Source organism: Furipterus horrens, unplaced genomic scaffold, assembly GCF_987537825.1.
Source record: "Furipterus horrens unplaced genomic scaffold, mFurHor1.1.pri manual_scaffold_10, whole genome shotgun sequence".
Classification (NCBI taxonomy): domain Eukaryota; kingdom Metazoa; phylum Chordata; class Mammalia; order Chiroptera; family Furipteridae; genus Furipterus; species Furipterus horrens.
Window position 1 is genome coordinate 64899944 of NW_028327180.1, and position 18976 is coordinate 64918919.

Genomic DNA, 18976 nt, shown 5'->3' on the forward strand with positions numbered 1-18976 from the left:
TCTATTTCATATTTCTATTATTTTAGTAAATTTTCTTGTCTCTTTTATTCCACCTGTGTTTTCCTCAAATCTCTTTATGCTTCTTGTAATGTAACTATCAGTGGTTTTATTATCTTCTTTAATATCATTTATTCATTCCTTGAGTCCTTTTTATGGAAATTGTATTTTCTTTAATTTATTTGATTGTCCCATAACTTTCACTTGCTTTGGATATATATTCTTAAGTTTGCAGTATTTCTTTTCTCCTCATTCATTAATATATTCATGGGTTCCTCCTCCTCCACCTTCTCTTTTAGTAGTTATCTTGAATAGGTGTGATGGAGGTTTCTTTATTGATTGGCAGAGGAGGAATCAATTGGCAGTTTGAAGTCTGATATCACAATTCAATGTTTTCCTGATTTCTGTTTATGTCTGAAGTAGTGAACTTGTTCTAGACTAGCAGAGACACTTTCAGGTGCAAAAGGACAACAAGTGTGTCTAATTTGAGATATGATCTTTTAAATTGGAGTATAGATCAATGTATTTTCTGTCCCACCTTACTTTACCAAGAAGTTATTCTGTAAGGATGGCATATCAAGCTACTAAATAAAATTTACATCTGCTTTGGAGGTAATATTGTCATTCCAAGCAGCAGGGCATTGGGTTTACACGTTAGGTGAGCCCCCCGTTTTGGAAAATCCATGCTCTACTGACTTGCCTAACACAATGATCCATTATAGGGTTATGGATATATTCAATTCTTGGTTTTTTTTTGATGTTTTAGGTCGATTTTAGAAGGAGTAGAGGGACAAAGATTCTTTACTTCAAAATATATAGCTGGGGGTTAGCATGCAGTATTTGTCTATGAATGGACAGGTTAGTGTGTAATATTTGAACATGTGGATGTGCCATTTTTAAATTACTTTCATTTTTTAAAAAATCTGTTGTATTCATTTATTTTTAGGGAGAGGAGAAAGAAGGGAGAGGAGTAGAGATCGTCAATGTGTGGTGGCCTCTCATGCACCACCAACTGGGGACCTGGCCCACAACCCAGGCCTGTGTCCTGACTGGGAATCAAACCATGTCCTCTGGTTTGCAGGCCAGTGCTCAATCCACTGAGCCACACCAGCCAGAGCTATTTTCATTTATTTTAAATACAAATTTTACAAGTGATTTTGTTATGAAATACCACATATATAATTTCTATTAAATATGTTAATTGTAATGTTGTAATGGTTTAGTTTATTGTTTTATTTAACATTTATTTTAACATCGCAATTTCCTTTTGCTTTTCAGATGCAGCAACTATTCCATGAAAATTATGAACACAATCGAAAGGGTTATATTCAAGACCTTCACAATAGCAAAATCCATGCAGCCATAACCCTTCATCCAAACAAAAGGCCAGCATACCAATACAGGCTGCATAATTACATGCTCAGCCGAAAAATCTCTGAACTTCACTACCGCACTATTCAGCTGCACCGGGAAAGTGCGCTGATGAGCAAGTTCAGTAATGGCGAAGTGAGCAAAGAGGACCAGCAGCTGGGAGTGATGCCTTCTTTCAACCACTTCCAGCCTCGGGAGAGGGACGAGGTGTTAGAATGGGAGTTCCTGACAGGAAAGCTCCTTTACTCAGCATCTGAGAACCAGCCACCTCGACAAAGCATCAGCAGCATCCTCAGAACAGCACTGGATGACACTGTCCTGCAGGTGATGGAGTTAATCAATGAGAATGCCAAAAGTAGGGGACGGCTCATCGACTTCAAAGAAATCCAATATGGCTACCGCAGGGTGGACCCCATGCATGGGGTAGAGTACATTCTGGATCTACTCCTCTTATACAAAAGACACAAGGGGAGGAAGCTGACGGTGCCAGTGAGACGGCACGCCTACCTCCAGCAGGTGTTCAGTAAGCCTTTCTTCAGAGAAGCCAAAGAGCTAGACGTCCCCAGTCTTGTGGAGAGCATTAACAGTGACATGCAGTCATTCTCCTTTATATCCAGTTCTTTAAAGATATTGTCCTCTTTTCAAGGGGCCAAAGCAATGGAAGGGCACAATGAAGAGAAAATACACATTCTTGTTCCTCTCATTGGAAGGTTTGACATTTTCTTGAGGTTCATGGAGAACTTTGAAAATACTTGTCTTATCCCAGAGCAGAATGTAAAACTGGTCATCATCCTGTTTAGTAGGGATTCTGGCCAAGATTCCAACAAGCATATTGAGCTGATAAAAGACTATCAGGGCAAGTACACTAAAGCAGAAGTGACCCTGATTCCCATGAAGGGAGAGTTTTCCAGAGGTCTTGGTCTTGAAGTGGCTTCTTCCCAATTTGACAATGATACTTTGCTGCTATTTTGTGATGTTGACTTGATCTTCAGAGGAGACTTTCTCCAACGATGTAGAGACAATACAATTCAGGGACAACAGGTGTACTACCCCATCATATTTAGCCAGTACAATCCAAAGGTAACCAATGGAGGAAATCCTCCTACTCATGATGACTTTGTCTTCTCAAAGAAGACTGGATTTTGGAGGGACTATGGATACGGAATTACCTGTATTTATAAAAGTGATCTTCTGGGTGTAGGTGGATTTGATACCTCAATACAGGGCTGGGGACTGGAAGATGTAGACCTCTATAATAAAGTTATTCTATCTGGCTTAACACCTTTCAGAAGTCAAGAAGTAGGAGTGGTGCATATTTTTCATCCAGTTCATTGTGACCCTAACTTGGACCCTAAGCAGTATAAGATGTGCTTAGGATCCAAGGCAAGTACTTTTGCCTCAACCATGCAACTGGCTGAAATCTGGTTGGAAAAACATTTGGGTGTCAGGTACAATCGAACTCTCTCCTGATAGGCCAGGCAACATGTGTTGCCTTTTTAAAGGGGAGTTTACCTCATTGTCAGTTGTTGTTATTTTTATTTTATTATTGTTATTTTTATTATAATAATTATTATTGTCATAATTTTATTTTGTTTTTCTGGTCCTAAACAACTCTTGGTTGTCTTCCAAAGGGTGTTTGTTGACCTCAAGCAAAAGGAGTCTGCAGTTCACTGATATTTCAGATTTCTACTGAAGTCAATATGTGTATTACTTTGATATATCTTTATTTGTGACTGAGCTAAGTCATGGCAGTCAAATGACTTTTGAAGCTCTTTCACCATGAGAGACAGCTTAGAAGAATGTTCTCTTGGGTCTTATAGATGCAATATCGACTTTTATTTTGTTTGTCAAATTCAATGTGATACAAATATTAACTGGTGAAAGGTACCACAAAAGTGCTTTATGCTTCCTATGGGGAAGGGACTCTGTAACATAAACTTGAGTTTTGTAATTTATACAAGGACTGAAATATATATATACAATAATTTTCTTCATCTTTAGAATTTTTAAAGTAAATGAACACTTATGATTGTATGTTTATTTTTTAAGAAAATGTTTTAAAAATTGAGGAGTTTTATTCCACAAGTAACCGGTACTGGCTACCCTGGTCTTAAGAAAATTATGTACTCCTCACAACTGCTATAAAAGCGAATGAACTTTATTTTCTCAAGAAATATGATTTAATTAAATATTCATGTACATTTTAGAAGCTTTATAAAACAATGTCCTTCATTTGCTGGCAAGAAGATAAAAATGACAGAACCTGGTTATTTATAATAAACACAGGTATACAGTATTCTTTTTCAAAAACACTGAAAAAGTCGTGTTGTTTCCTTTTAGTCACATTTGATGTAATTCTTATAGGGGTTATAGTCACCAAAATGTGTTTGCTACACAGACTGGAAAAGTTAATGAGAGATTATGGCCATGCTAGTTGTAATATGCTTTAAATTCTAGTTCAGTAAGTGATTAAAATGAGTGGTTTCTTTATTCAATAATTTTCAGTCCAGGACAAGCATTCCTCCTCAACCTCTTCAGCTTTGCAACCAACCTGAACCCAGAATAAGTCAGAAACAGCCTTTAATATGGATTGTCAATGGCTCAAAATTACAAAAACTCAATGGGGAAATTATGAATATAAAATTAATTTTATAATTAGAATTAGAATTGTGCAATTATAGAAACCACATAAGAAAATATCTCCTTTAATTTCATATATTATTCTTTTTAAAACAGAATCAGTGGTTTCCAATTTGTAGAAAACATAAATCTTTTTCAAGAGAGAAAATGGAAAACGATGCAAGAAGAGGCTCCATTCCCCATCCACCCACATCTATCTGTCCCAACCAGACATGACCCCATCCACCCGCATCTATCTGTCCCAACCAGACATGACCCCATCCACCTGCATCTATCTGTCCCAACCAGACATGACCCCATCCACCCGCATCTATCTGTCCCAATCAGACATGACCCCATCCACCCGCATCTGTCTGTCTCAAGTACACATGGCCACTGTTGGGGTGTATGTATGTTTGTGTGCCTGTCTTTCCAGAGTTTCTTAAGCAGAAAAGGCACATATTTATTTTTTCACCCTTTATACATACAAAATGTAGCACATTCTACATACTGTTCTGCACTTTGATTTTCTTTTTTCACACAATTAAGAGTAAAACTGGCATTGAAATAGACTTGAAAGAGATTGTTATAAATTGTTACCATTATTGAAACTGATTGTCAGGAGGCCCTGTAACATTTGCCTTAGTGATGGTAATCTCTTTCAGTGATGACATTTCAGGGGCCTCAAAAAAAAATAGCATTGCTTAATATTGCAACAAACATGGTAGCACTTTCCTGGACTATGACATATAATCTTCATAAAATGTCATATTCATTAGAAAGGGATTAATGGCACTTTTGGATGTTAAAAAATTTGACAGGGCCAACAGTTCAGAATTAAAGTCTGCTCTCATATTGTCTCTGGCCTTCACATACCGTTACTTTAATAGCTTATTTTTTCTACATTGTGTGACTTAGCTCTTCTGCAGGTTTTATCTTCCCAAACAGTATACACATTTTAATTTTTAAAAAAATGAACAGTACATCTGTTAACATTTAGTAATAATAGTCATTTTGGAAGCTCTGTTACTAAATAACAATTATTAATGATTTTTTTTAATGAAGAAAATAAATCAGGGACAACTGAAATAGCAGAGAGTTTTACAGAGGAATAAATATAAAGGTCTCATTTAAAAGACCCCAGGTCTGGCTCAGTGGATTGAGTGTTGGCCTGCGAGACAAGTGTTGCTGGTTCGATTCCCAGTCAGGGAACAGGACTAGGTTGCACGTCAGGTCCCCAGTTGGGGGCGCGAGTCAGAGGCAACCACACAGTGATGTTTCTTTCCCTCTCTTTCTCCTTTCCCCTCTCTCTAAAAATAAATAAATAAATAAAACACCCCAGGTCTTAGAGAGTCATGGGGCAGCTGCTCAGGGATGAAGTGGTATTCTCCCCTTATACTGATGAAATTAGTATATACTGATGAAACAAGGGAATCCAGGGATCTCATTTGAACATACTCACTGTACTGAAATTAATAAAGGTGTATTTAAATTCTATTTTATAATTTGGTATTAAGCTTTCCTGTGATTTTTTTCAAGTACTGCAATATTTTCTGACTGAAAATTTACTGGAATTATACTAGTAAAATTAAGAGTGGTTTTAAAAAATTTGTTTCGCATCTGTTGCTCAAAATCCCTTTAAGGTTGAAGAGCAACACAATGTGAATGCAACATAAAGCACAATATATGTATGTTATTGCCCCCTGGCTGGTTTGGCTCAGTGGATTGAGCGTCGGCCTGCGAGCTAAGTGTCGCTGGTTCGATCTTCCAGTCAGGGCACATCAGAGAAGGAAAACTCTGATTCCAAAAAACCTCCGCTGCCTTGCGGCATACCTCTTCAGGGGAAAGGCTAAGGGAGTAAACCCCAACAGAAAATCCGGAGCCGGAGTCCCTAAGGCGGTTCGACGTTGTAGTCAACACCGGCAACTCCTGCGGCGCACCTGAAGCCAAGCTGTATTGACTCCGTCTTTCCCTTGGACCCTTCAGCTGCGAAGAGAGGGGGGGTCTGCTGCATGGGCAACAGCAGACCCTCCATATCACCCTGCCCAGGCTCTGTAGCTTCAGCTTCACTGGAGAGGACACTCCAGCGTCATCGCAAGATGTCGATTCAACACGGGAGGAGACAGATACCGTGTCACTCCCGAGTCGGACTGCACAGCCATTCTCGGCGGTGCAGATAGACTCTTAAGAAGCTACACCATCGTCTCTCGAGACGGACGGCTGCCGACGACGACGATTATGTCATCTGCAAATAATGACAGTTTTACTTTCTCTTTCCACTTGGGATGCCTTTTATTTCTTTTCTTGTGTGATTGCTGTGGCTAGAATTATCAAGACTATGTTGAATAGATGTGGAGAGAGTGGACGTCCTTGTCTTGCTCCTGATCTCAGGGGAAATGCTTTCAGTTTTTGTCCATTGAGTATGATGTTGGCTTCAGGTTTCTCGTATATAGCTTTTATTATGTTGAGGTATGCTCCCTCTATTCCCATTTTGTTGAGTGATTTCATCAAAAATGGGTGTTGTACTTTGTCAAAAGCTTTTTCAGCATCTCTTGATATGATCATATGATTTTTGTCTTTCATTTTGTTTATGTGGTGTATTACATTTATTGATTTGTCAATATTAAATCATCCTTGCATCCCTGGGATGAATTCCACTTGATCATGGTGTATGATCTTTTCAATGTGTTGCTGGATCCTGTTTGCTAATATTTTGTTGAGGATTTTAGCATTTATGTTCATCAGCAATGCTGGCCTGCAGTTTTCTTTCTTTGTTGTGTCTTGACCTGGTTTTGGAATTAGGGTAGTACTGGCTTCATAGAAAGAGTTTGGGAATCTTCCTTCTTCTTGGATTTTTTGGAATAGTTTGAGAAGGGTAGGCGTTAGTTGTTTCCTAACTGTTTTGTAAAATTTGTCTGTGAAGCCATCTAGCTCAGGGCTTTTGTGTGTTGGGAATTTTTTGATTACTGTTTCAACTTCACTCTGTTATTGGTCTGTTCAGGTTTTTTCTTCTTGATTTGGTTTTGGTAGATTATATATTTCTAGAAATTTGTCAAATTCAGCTATATTGTCAAGTTTCTTGTGATACAGTTATTTGTAGTAATTTCTTACAGTCCTTTGTATTTCTGTGTTATTGGTTGTGATTTCTCCTCTTTTACTTCTGGTTTGTTTATTTGGGTCCTCTCTCTTTTTTTCTCCATGAGCCTGGGTAAAGGCTTGTCAATTTTGTTTATCTTTTCAAAGAACCAGCTCCTACTTTTGTTGATCTTTTGAATTTTTTATTTGGTCTCTATGTAACTTAATTCTGGTCTTATCTTGATGATTTCCTTCCTTCTACTTGCTCTGGGCATGTTTGTTGTTGTTCTAGTTCTTGTAGCTGTAGGGTTAGGTTTTTTTTTTTTTTTTTGAGATTCTTCTATCCTTTTCAGGTAGACCTGTATTGCTATGAACTTTCCTCTCAGGACTGCTTTTGCTGTGTCCCATAGGTTTTGGGCTGTTGTGTGTTCATTATCATTTGTTTCCAGAAAGTTTTTGATTTCTTCCTTGATGTCATTGTTAATCCATTCAGTATTTAATATCGTGTTATTCATTCTCCATGAGTTTGGACGTCTTTGAGATTTTTCCTTGTGATTGATTCCTAGTTTTAAGACATTGTGATCTGAGAAGATGCTTGATATGATTTCAATTTTCTTGAATTTATTGAGGCTTGTTTTGTGTCCTACCATGTGGTCTATCTTTGAGAATGTTCCATGTGCACTTAAAAAAAATGTATATTTAGCTTCTTTGCGGTGAAAAGTTCTATATATATCAACTAAGTCCATTTGATCTAGAGTGTTGTTTAATTCCTCAATATCCCTGTTTTTTTTTTTTTTGCTTTGAAGATCTGCCCATTGTTGACCATCGGGTGTTAAAGTCCCTTATTATGAGTGTGTTGCTGTTGATATCCTTCTTGTAGTCTTCTAGTATTTTCCTTGTATATTTGGGTACTCCTATATTGGGTGCATATATGTTTACCAGAGTTATATCTTCTTAATGGATTATTCCCTTAAGTATTATGAAATACCCTTCTTTATTTCTTTTATGGCCTTTGCTGTGAAATCTGTTTTGTCTGATATAAGTATTGCTACCCCAGCTTTTTTTTTTTCATGTCCATTTGCTTGGAATACTTTTTTCCATCCCTTCACTTTCAGTCTGTGTAAATCTTTTTTTTTTGAAATGTGTCTCTTGTAGACAGCATATACGTGAGTCATGCTTTCATATCCATTCTGCTACCCTACATCTTTTAATTGGAGCATTTAATCCATTTACATTTAAGGTTATTATTGACAGTATTTATTCACTTCCCTTTGTACCTGTGCTCCTCTCCCTCTCTTTTTCTTCTTTTTCTTAAAGCATTCCCTTTAGCATCTCTTGCAATGCTGGTTTGGTGGAGATGTATTCTTTTAGTCTTCCTTTGTCTGGGAAACTCCTTATTTCACCTTCCATTTTGAATGAGAGCCTTGCTGGGTAGACACCTTTGTTTTTCATTGCTTGAAATGTTTTTTGTCATTCCCTTCTGGCTTGTAGTGTTTCTGTTGAGAAATCAGTTGATAGTCTTATCAGAGCTCTGTTGTATGTTACTCACTGTTTTTTTCTTCCTGCCTTTAGGATTCTCTCTTTGTCTTTGAATGTTGCCATTTAATTATGATGTGCCTTGGAGTGGGCCTTTTTGGGTTCATCTTCATTGGGACCCTCTGTGCTTCCTGGGCTTGCATGACTTTTCTCTCATCAAGTTTGGAAAATTTTCTGTCATGACTTTTTCAATCAGGTTTTTTAACCCATGTTCCTCTTCTTCTCCTTCTTGTATCCCTATGATACAGATATTGTTTCATTTCATGTTTTCCTGCAGTTCTCTTAAACCCTCTTCATTATTTTTGAATGCTTTTTGATTTTGTTGCATTGTCTGGGAATTGTTTTCTACATTGTCCTCTAACTCACTGATCTGATCCTCTGCTTCATTTAGCCTGCTTTTTGATTTTTTCTACTGTGTTTTCCAGTTCAGAAATTGTATTCTTCATTTCTTCCTTGCTCTTATTGATAGTTTTTATGTCCTTTTTTATGCTGGTGTGGTTCTCTGTAAGTTTCTTGTAGCTTCCCTGGAGTTCTTTGTAGTTTCCCTGGACTTTTTTGTAGTTCCCCTGGAGTTTGTTGTAGTTTTCTCTTAGTTTGTCAAGTTCATCAAGCTTCCTTATAACCATTCTTTTGAATTCCATGTCTGATAGTTTGTTTACCTCTGTTTCATCTATCACTCTTTCTGGGGATTCCTCTTTTCCTTTCATTGGGATGTTGTTTCTCTGTCTCCCCATGTTGGATGTTTCTTCTTGTTTGTTTTTGTTTCTTAGATTTCTCTGCTTTGACTTTCTACCTTTGTGGTATGAGATTCTGTATGGGAGACCTGGGGAATCAGTGGTGCAGTTTCTTCGATCTCTTGAGCTTGATACTCTTGGGACACCCCTTATACCATTTGTTTAAGCTGTCTAGTTGTATTTCAGTTACTCTTTGGTGGAAACTTCCTTCTGGCTAGTTGTTTGAGAGTCACTCTGCCCACCACATCTTGAGTTCTTTTGTGGAGATACTGTTAAAACATAAACACACAACCCAGTCAAGAAACCCACACCCTCCAAAATATCTCACACCCACAATCACACTATCAGCAGCAAATGAGCCAGTATTAATATAGATGTAAATGGGTTAAGACTATTATACTATAGGACAAAGAGACAAAGTTTTTTTAACTGAAAGAAAGATGATTTTTGAGAGGGAAGATGGTAGAATAATAATAGTAGCAAGTAGGTCAAGACTATGTGAGACAGTAAGTAATATTTACATTGTATGTTGAAAAAGGGAGGGAAGAATGCAAAATGAAGTGAGAAAGTGGAAGTGTTTAGTATTAAGTTTATATAGCAGTTATATGTTATATATTTAGTGTGAGAGGGAGGATAAACAAACAAACAAAAAAATTAAAGAAGAATAGAAGGGAGAGAAGGTAGGAAGTAAAGAAAGAGCTTTTTTCTGGTACAACCTTTGGGCTCTGCCTTCTTTTTCTGCATCCATCCCTGGTCAAAATTCTATGGGTTTCAAATCTTTTCTGGCTGGCTGGCTGTGAGGGGATCTAGCTGGATTCTGAGGCTGCAGTTCTCTCACTCATGGACATGCAGCAGCTCTCTGCTGTGAGTCGCACTGAGTTGAGTCCCCCCTACTGGTCCCGCAGCACCCTCCAGCACTTTTCAGGCTTGTGTAGCAGTGCTACTCTGCTGGTGAGCCAGTGCACATGCCCCAAATTCCTGCACATCCTTGGGTCCTATCTCCACTTCTCCTCCAAAAAAGTCTCTGTGTTGCCTCCAAGCTGCAGCACTGGCCTGCATCCCTGCCTGGCAGAGCCTTGTTGCATGCACCTGCGTGTACAGAGTTGCCTGCCTGGGGTCCATACTGAGTCTGTGGTTCCACCCGCAGTTTTCCTGTATGTGCCCCTCTCCATGGCTCAGTTCTGCATTTTTGTTTGGTGGAGCCTCGGTGCATGCACAGACGCATGTGGGCACAGTGTTACCTGCCTGAGGTTCCCACCAATTCTAGGATTTTGCCGCATTCTCCCATGTTGGTCCCTCTCTGCGGCTCAATTCTGTGTTTTTTTGGTGGAGCCTTGATGCGAGTGCCCCTGGGCACAGTGTTGCCAGCCCAGGGTGTCCCCACCAAGACTCAGTTCATACAGTTTCTCACAGTCCAGGATGTTCTCTGTCTTCCCATGCCCCCAGCTGTTTCAACCAAACCTTTTCCCTGACTCCCTCCGGGACTTTGCTGGTCGGTGCACCTATGGCAGGGGGAAGTTTCCAAGGAGATCCTGGCTAATGAGCTGATCAGCAGCTGCCCCTTTCAGGTGCAGTGCAGCAGAGGCACCAGGCTGTGTAGCCCAGGGACTCTGCTTGGAGAGCGCAGGCTGAGCTTTCTGCCCCCTTTCACGCTGCTCCCACACTCCCATCCCCGTTCACCCTATCTGAAATCCACACTCATTCGCTCCACTCCGTGTTTGTACTCCAAGTCCTTCCACAATGGGAGCAAGCAGACAACACTGCTCCCTATTCCATTGCCATCTTTTTGTTTGTTTGTTTTTCTATTTTATTTACACTCCTACTGGCAATGTATAAGAGTTATTTTTCTTTACAATTTCTCCAGTATATATCGTCTTTCTAATTTTAATTTTTCTGATATTTCATTTTGGCTTTAATTTCCATTTCTCTGAGCTATCATGGGATCATGATATAAAGAGGAGATTGAACATTCTAAGGAAATAAAAAAAATTCATTGGACTTTTGAGTTGTTATTGAATTTTTATGATATAAAACTTCTATTTAGTTCTATTTCAGAGTGTCTATTTTTTCTTGAGGTTTTTCATCTCATCACAAATTATACCTGTCTTTTCCTTTAATATTTAATATTGTATTAAAGTTCCTGTTAATTTTAATAGGTTGCCTATTTCCAAGTCTGCTTCTATTGATTGTTTTTCTTAATTCTGAGACACATATTCCTTCTTCATATGTTTGCATTTTATTATATTCTGAAAATCATGTACTAAAGAATATTGGAGACTGAATATATGGTTGGTTTCTTTCTCAGAGAGCACATGTCCTTCTCTCTATCTAACAGCTTTGTTGAGGTCTGATAATTCATATTTCTCCCAAGATATGATTAGCTGGAATTAGGTTAAGTTTGTAAATAGATTATGTTTACCTGTGATTAACTTAAGTACTAATTCCCTGAAGTGTCATCTCTTTGACATGTTCATGATTTATGTAGGGACAGGATTGCAGATATTTTTAATGAACTCTAGATGTGCTGCAGAATCCAATTTTCACATATATTTTCATTCATCTCTAAGAAGATTCTTCTTATAATCTAAATCACAATAGTTAACATTTACTCCACTCTCACATGCTATGTACTATTCTAAATGTCTTTTGTGTATTATGCCATTTAGTCCTCAGCACAACCCTCTGAGATATATGAGTATTCCTATTTTATAATTAACAAATATGAGACTAAAAGTGGCAATAGATGCACTCACTGAGTTATTAAGTAGTTACTCTGGTGGTCTCAGTCTCCGTGGTTCACAATCTTAACCATCATGTGACTTTACCTCCTGTATTTTCTTACCACTCTGGAGACCCATGTAGTCACATGTACTGACGTCACCAGCTCGGTATTTTCTTCCAACTTTTACAGCTCTTATGGTTGTCTCATGTGTCTGATACTTGTACCTGCCTTTTTTACATCTTCTTGTGTAGTTTGCTACTTTGCATAAATGTTCCAGTGGGGACTGGCCATTGCCGCCTTTGCAGTCCCAGTTTCAGCTTACATGGGCAGGGAGGTAACCCTTCACCCAGGACAATATTCAAGGGGTTGGATCCGCCTAGGACCCACAGGCCTGTAGTGCCTGTTATCCTGAGGTGTGTACTGAACATGTGCGTGCTTTAAGGTGTAGGAAAGCCAGAGAGCTACAAGAGTTCGAGTAATGAGTGTCCTAGTTGCTGGAGTGGGGTCATGGAAGGCCCTACGTGTCCAATCCCTATCCTATCTAATGTTGCCTATCCCCCACAAAAGCAGAGCTGATGAAATGTAAAAGTCTTGGCAGGGTCGGGTGGGGAGGGGCTGGCTGGAGAATCTCCCCAGCAAGAGACACCTGGAAATCCTGGTTGATGGAGTGATCACGGCCTCTGGAGGCCGGGCAGCCAGTGTGCATGCGGGTCCCACGCCACTCTCTGGAGCAAGCAGAAATGAGACCCGGCCCAGATCCAGTCCTGCCAGGACCAGTTTGGAAGAGGTCCATTACTTTGGGGACTCTTGGGGGTAACGAAGCAGCTGTCAGTGTCCAAGCCAGCACCGGCACAGAGACTCTTACTCATCTTGACGCCAGACAGGATGCGAACACTGAAGCCCAGATAGGTGAGACCCGCTCATCATGGAAATAGACATCTGGGCATCCTGGTTCCAAGAGAGGCCCGCTGTCCCATCAGGAGCACAACCATATGGAGATTAACTATCATCACCTTTGCAGCTTCAGTATCCGACTGTATTGTGAGGATGGCCCCTCCCCCCAGGACAATATTCAGCTGGTTTGGGCGGGTCTGGAGGGCCTGGTAGGCGGAGGTCGGCTGAACTATTGTGTACTGAGCATGCGTGTGCACTTGAGTGGCGAGTGTGTCTACTCTTGGTGCATTTACTTCTATGGCGCTGCCACATCTTCCTCAACGTACCTCTATGGCCACTGGTCAGGATCCCTGAGTTGACTGAGGAAGGAAATTCCTGAGCCTGGTTTGCAGGTAAGTAAGTGCAATGCGATGGTGCTAGATAGAAATGAACTGTTGCGGTATTTCAGGGATATGATTGGACTACAGGGAGGAAGCGTTTGCATCATGTTCTCTGTCTTTAGATGATATATCTGAATGGCCTGGGAAAAGAAATGGCAAGGAGTATGAATGTATACTGATTCATAAATAGTGGCTAAAGTTTAAATGCAATGGTCAGATTATTGGAAGGAACGGGATTTGAGGAGTAGAAATAAAATTTGGGTTCATTTTAAGTATGATCTCCTCAGAATGGGCTCACGGTATAGGAATATGTGTCCTACATGAACATTCATCAAGGACACTCATTGCAGACCAGGCTTTCAATAATCAGGTGGACAGAATGACACATTCTTCGGATATCTTTGTGGCTTTTTGCCCTTACCTCAGTGCTTGTTTACTCAGTGGGTTAATGAGAAAAGTGGCCACAATGGCAAAGATGGAAGTTCACTTATATTCTCAATAACCTTGGTTTTTCTTCACCAAAGTTCATCTGGCTAATCCTACTGCTAAGTGCTTCACCTAACAGCAGAGACCAAAACTGACACTCTTTGCTCAGGTTAAAGAGGAAAGGGTTTTATAAAAGAACATGTCAGCATGAATGTGACAGAAATTCATCCCCAGCATTTGTTCTAGATATAGATTTGTCTTTATTAGACAATCCTGAATACTTTATCCCCCATAATTGTATATCTTATACATTGCATTTAACAAAGAAACCTTTGTGGTGAAAGGTGAGAAAATAGGCATATGCTTAAAAAATTTAATACAAAATGGTGTAGTGGTCAATAAATTACTTCACTATGATACCAGCTGGGTGTCAATAATTTGAAAATTTGAGGTGTTATCCTACATGATGCTGTTTGTGCTCTGAACCAGTATCCAATCTTTTTTTTTTTCCCCTTTTTCCCCAGAGCCAGAGTATAGCCATCAAGGGCAAGGTACTTTTCATTATTTCTCTAATGACCTTCTTTTGAAGATTTTGCTTTCATTCTCTCTAGCTATATTTTTTGACTACTTTAGAATTTTTGGTTTTCAAGACAGAAATGCTTTCCACAAGAGCACAAAATAATGGTTCAATTGACCTTGATGCTGAGGCTCCCCATTGGCTGTTGGGGTTCCTCCTGCCCTTAAAGCAGTGATGAAAGAAGCGAGTTGATAGACTCTCTGTGGGGAGTGAATGTGATGGATGTTATTACACAATGGAAACAGGGAGAAGTATGTCCAAAACCCAGGTATTTCTCTGGGATGCTTCTTAGCACTTCTGCATCCAGTTGAAAAAGTTCATGGGAGTTTCAAACAAACCAATTAAAAAAAAAAAAAAATCCCAAGGCTCAGCTTCCACAGGGTGAAAAGTTTGTATCACTCAGCCATACCAGCTGAGGAACATTGAAGTTATAAATACCACCTGTGACCTCAATGCCAGTTAAAGAAATAACTATAACAACAGTCATGCTATTTTTGTTTGTTTGCTTAACTTTGCTATTTTCATATTTATATATTTAATTAATTATTATTTTTTATTTTCCTTTTTCATCCAAAGTGTGTCGGTAGTGGTTAAATTCATAATCTAGTTCTGAGTTTTCAGTATATCAGAGTAGCATAGTGATTTTCAACAGGTGTGCAGCAAGAATTTTTAAAACATACAACACCTGACTATTAAGTCAAGGGAACTGACCTCTTTTTCCTCAGATTGTCAGGTTTTAAAGAATGACTATCTACCCAGTGTGAGTGAATCAAAATTATGCCTGTTCAGCTTGGCTAAATATATATATTTTTGGTGTGCCACATAATTTTAGTAATTAGTTTATGTGTGCCATGAGATGAAAAAGTTTGAAAATCACTGGGTTAGCTCTAGGACTATATTTAAAAGAATAATTTAAAAGAATAAAAAATATCCAGATGTCAAAATAGTTACTAATAGAATGAAGGATGTATTTGGATATTTAACAAAGTAGTGGACTTGGTGGATGAGTTCAGTAACAAATATATAATAGTTGTAGGCAGATTTATGATTGATGAGGTAGACCAAAATATATAAGTTGTATATAAGATAATAAACCATATGGTTGAACTTATCAGTATATCACAAAGTACCCTGATAATGAAGAACACTTTTTCTTTGTGTATTCCCATGACACTCTTACCAGTGGTTACTCATTAGGCCACTGAGAAAACCTCAAAAAAATTAAAAAAGTAGAAATCATGTAGATCATACTGATCTACTCTCTAACCCAAATCACCTAAATATTCTCTTTTGTTTTATATTCACGTAACTCCCATTTTTTTTTAAGTGAACATTTTGCTGTTAAAATACTTAATAGAGGACTTGGAGAAAAAGAATGGAAATGCTTATGAGGAAATTGCTTCTGGCCTCTGCAGTGGAAAGAATAGAATCTAGTTGCTGCATATTTTTTTCCCTAGGGAATGAAAATGATGCATTCCTACTCTTGCTTAAAACAAACAAACCATTTGTAAATCTTTCATTTTCTCTTAATAAGCCTTCAGATCAACTCAGGCTAGTCCTAACAAGCAAAACTTCCCTGGGGAAAGATATTCAGAAAAATTATTACTTTATCCTATTTTGCTTCTAAGTTATAATATATTATTCATTATAAACCATGTGTTAGAGTGTCCTAGACTAGTCAAATAGACATCCTAGTTACTGAATAAAATGAATTACATAGAAGAAGTCTGCGCAGGTCCCCAAAATTTTAATATACTGGATCTTTAAAGTAATTGGTCACTTTCAACATTCTTGATAAACTAAACAGATGATGTCTCTGTGTACATTTGATTTCTTCACAAAATGTATATCCATTATTCCTCTAAACATACGCTTTCTTATCTAGAAATACATCTTGTTTCTGTGCAACAATATGCATTTGTTTATCCACTCAATTCTTAATATTGAGGTTTTGCATAATCTCATTCCTCAAAGATCTAGAAATATAACACACAGAACAAATCAGTTGTGAATGCGAACTGCCATGCGAATCTGAGTATAATGAGCAGCATAGAAATAGTATGAGATGTTTTAGGAATTCAAGCTTTCAGCAAATATATAATGAGGTCCTACTAAGTATCGAGTACTGTTGCAGGTACTGGAGATAAACAGTGGATAAAACAAAGTACTATTCCCATATCTGGAGGAAACAGAAAACAAATCAGGCAAATATACCACATGTCAGATTATTATATACTATGAAGAAAGTACAGCAGGATAAGGAAGGTAGATGGTGCCAGAGTGAGCAGAGGTTGCTATTTTATACTGTACATTGTAACCTGGGAAGGCCTCTCTAAGAAAGTGACAATTGAGCAGAGACTAAGGATAGATTGCTATCAGAGGCAAGAGTGTCCTTAGCAAAAGGAATAGCAAATTCAGTGTCGTTGGGTAGGACTGGACTTGATATTGGATGAACAGCAAAGAGGCATATGTAATTGTAATGAAGCACTTGGGGTGAAAGAGATGAGGCCTCAGAGGCAGGGAAGGAGGAGCCAGGTTATATAGGGCATTGTAAGATGTAATGACTTTGGCTTCAACCCTTAGTGATATGGGAAGCCTTTGGAGATTATAAGCAAAGTGATGTGGTCCTACTTAGGTTATAAAATAGTTCTGGGGAGCTCAAATATAGGAGGAGGGGTGGATAGATACTCCAGATTTGTCTGAAAGCTGTCATGGTGAATGGAAACATCTACAATGGAGAGAAAAAAGCAGTGGCTTTCATGAAAATAATGCATGATCAATAGCTGTTGGAAAAAAACAATGAAAAGTGAGAGTAGTAACCAAAGTCTTAGTTTTAGGACTAAAACTCCTAAGTGCACAAATGGAGCTTGTGATTGTGGTACGCACCTCTAGCATGGATCCCCAGAGTGGCATGAGAAAATTTCTTCTCATAAGTTTCCTTTTATATATACTTCTCTCTCACTCTCTCCATCATAGAACAATGTGAGGGAAGGGGTTCTGACCCTTGTGTGGTCAAGCATCTGCACATAATTTTTGATTCCACTAAAACTTAATTACTGACAGCCTACTCTTGACCAGAAGCCTTACTGATAACATAAATAGTTTAATATATATTTTGTATGTCATATGTACTATTACAATAAAGTAAGCTAGAGAAAAGAAAATGTTATTAAGAATGTCATAAGAAAGAGAAAGTACAGGAAACAAGATGGCGGAGGAGTAAGTGGAAGCTACACTAACTTCCTCCCAGAACTAGTCTGGATTTACAACGTAATTTTGGAGAAATCATCTGGAATAACCAACTGAACACCAGCTGCAGAGAAGTCTTATAACCACGGAGAGACAAAAAAGGCCGCTACATCACAACGTGACCGGTAGGGAGTGCGGAGACGCAGAAGGGCTGGCTGGCATCACACGGGTGGCAGCTGAAGGGGCTGAGAAACAGATCAGCAGCCGGGGATTCCCCCTGAGAAGGGCAGGGTCCAAACCCCAGCCGGCCTCCCCAGCCTACAGCAACAGAGTGGAAAGTAAAATAGTATCCAGCTGAGAAAAGCGAAAAGCCACAGGGTTTCTTGCTAGCCGGAGAGAAACAGCTGGAGAAAAAGAGCTCTTAAGCGGATCACATACAAAAATATTTTGGCCCCCACTTACCCTGGGCACAAGCAGAGGGAAGACAGAGAGGACTGGAGATGCTTGGGGAGAGTTTGGTTTGGTGGCTTTGAGGGGAGAGCTGGGGAAGCGGCTGGCCGGGTCCCAGTGCTGACTCATCCCCACACTGCAGGCAGACCATTCCTGGCCAAGTGGCGTCAGCCTGAGGGGAAGCAAAGGCCCTGCCTACAGGAATTAAGCTGCCACACCCACGGTCCTTAAGCCTGACGGCTAATCACAGATTGAATAGATTATCAACTAAAGGAGACAGACAAAGGCAGTAGATCCCTGGAAGTCTCCAACAGGCTGCCTAGGCCCAGACTGGTACAGGATCTGATGCCACCAGGGGCAGACCCAGGAAGTGCAGATCATTCTAAGAAGCACCAACAAACAATAGGAGTCACAAAAATTGGGAGACAGAGAAACAACCCCCCATCGAAAGGAAAGGTAGAGTCCCCAGAAAGAGTGCTAAATGAAAGAGAGGGGAGCCAACTATCAGATATGGAATTGAAAGCATGTATTATGGAGAAGATCAATGAGCTCAGCGGAAACTACAAAGAACTCCAGAAAAACTACAGTGAACTCCAGAAGAACTATAAGGAACTTACTGAGAATTATACCAGCATCAAAAAGGACATGGAAGCTATCAATAAGAGCCAGGAGGAAATGAAGAATATGATCTCTGAATTGAAGAACACAGTAGAAGGAATTAAAAACAGGCTAGAGGAAGCAGAAGATCGGATCAGCGAGTTGGAGGACAATGTAGACAAAAACTCACAGACAGTGCAACAAAATGAAAAAAGGCTGAATAAGACTGAAGAGGCTCTAAGACAGCTGCAGGACAACATGAAACGTAATAATATCCGTATCATAGGAATTCCAGAAGGAGAAGAAGAAGAGCAAGGAATAGAAAACCTCTTTGAAAAACTAATGACAGAAAACTTCCCTAACATGAAGAGAGAAAGAATCATGCAAGTCCAGGAAGCACAGAGGGTCC

At 39.3% G+C, this 18976-nt stretch overlaps 1 protein-coding gene across 1 annotated transcript in view; it reads left to right on the top strand.

The window, feature by feature from the left end:
- Positions 1 to 3501, top strand: part of CHSY3 (chondroitin sulfate synthase 3) — a 335828-nt gene extending 332327 nt beyond the window's left edge. Inside the window, exon 3 of the mRNA XM_090288002.1 lies at positions 1276 to 3501. Coding sequence (XP_090144128.1) covers positions 1276 to 2838 — 1563 coding nt within the window. The 3' untranslated portion in view covers positions 2839 to 3501. The remainder of the gene's footprint in view (positions 1 to 1275) is intronic.
- Positions 3502 to 18976: the final 15475 nt, after the last annotated feature.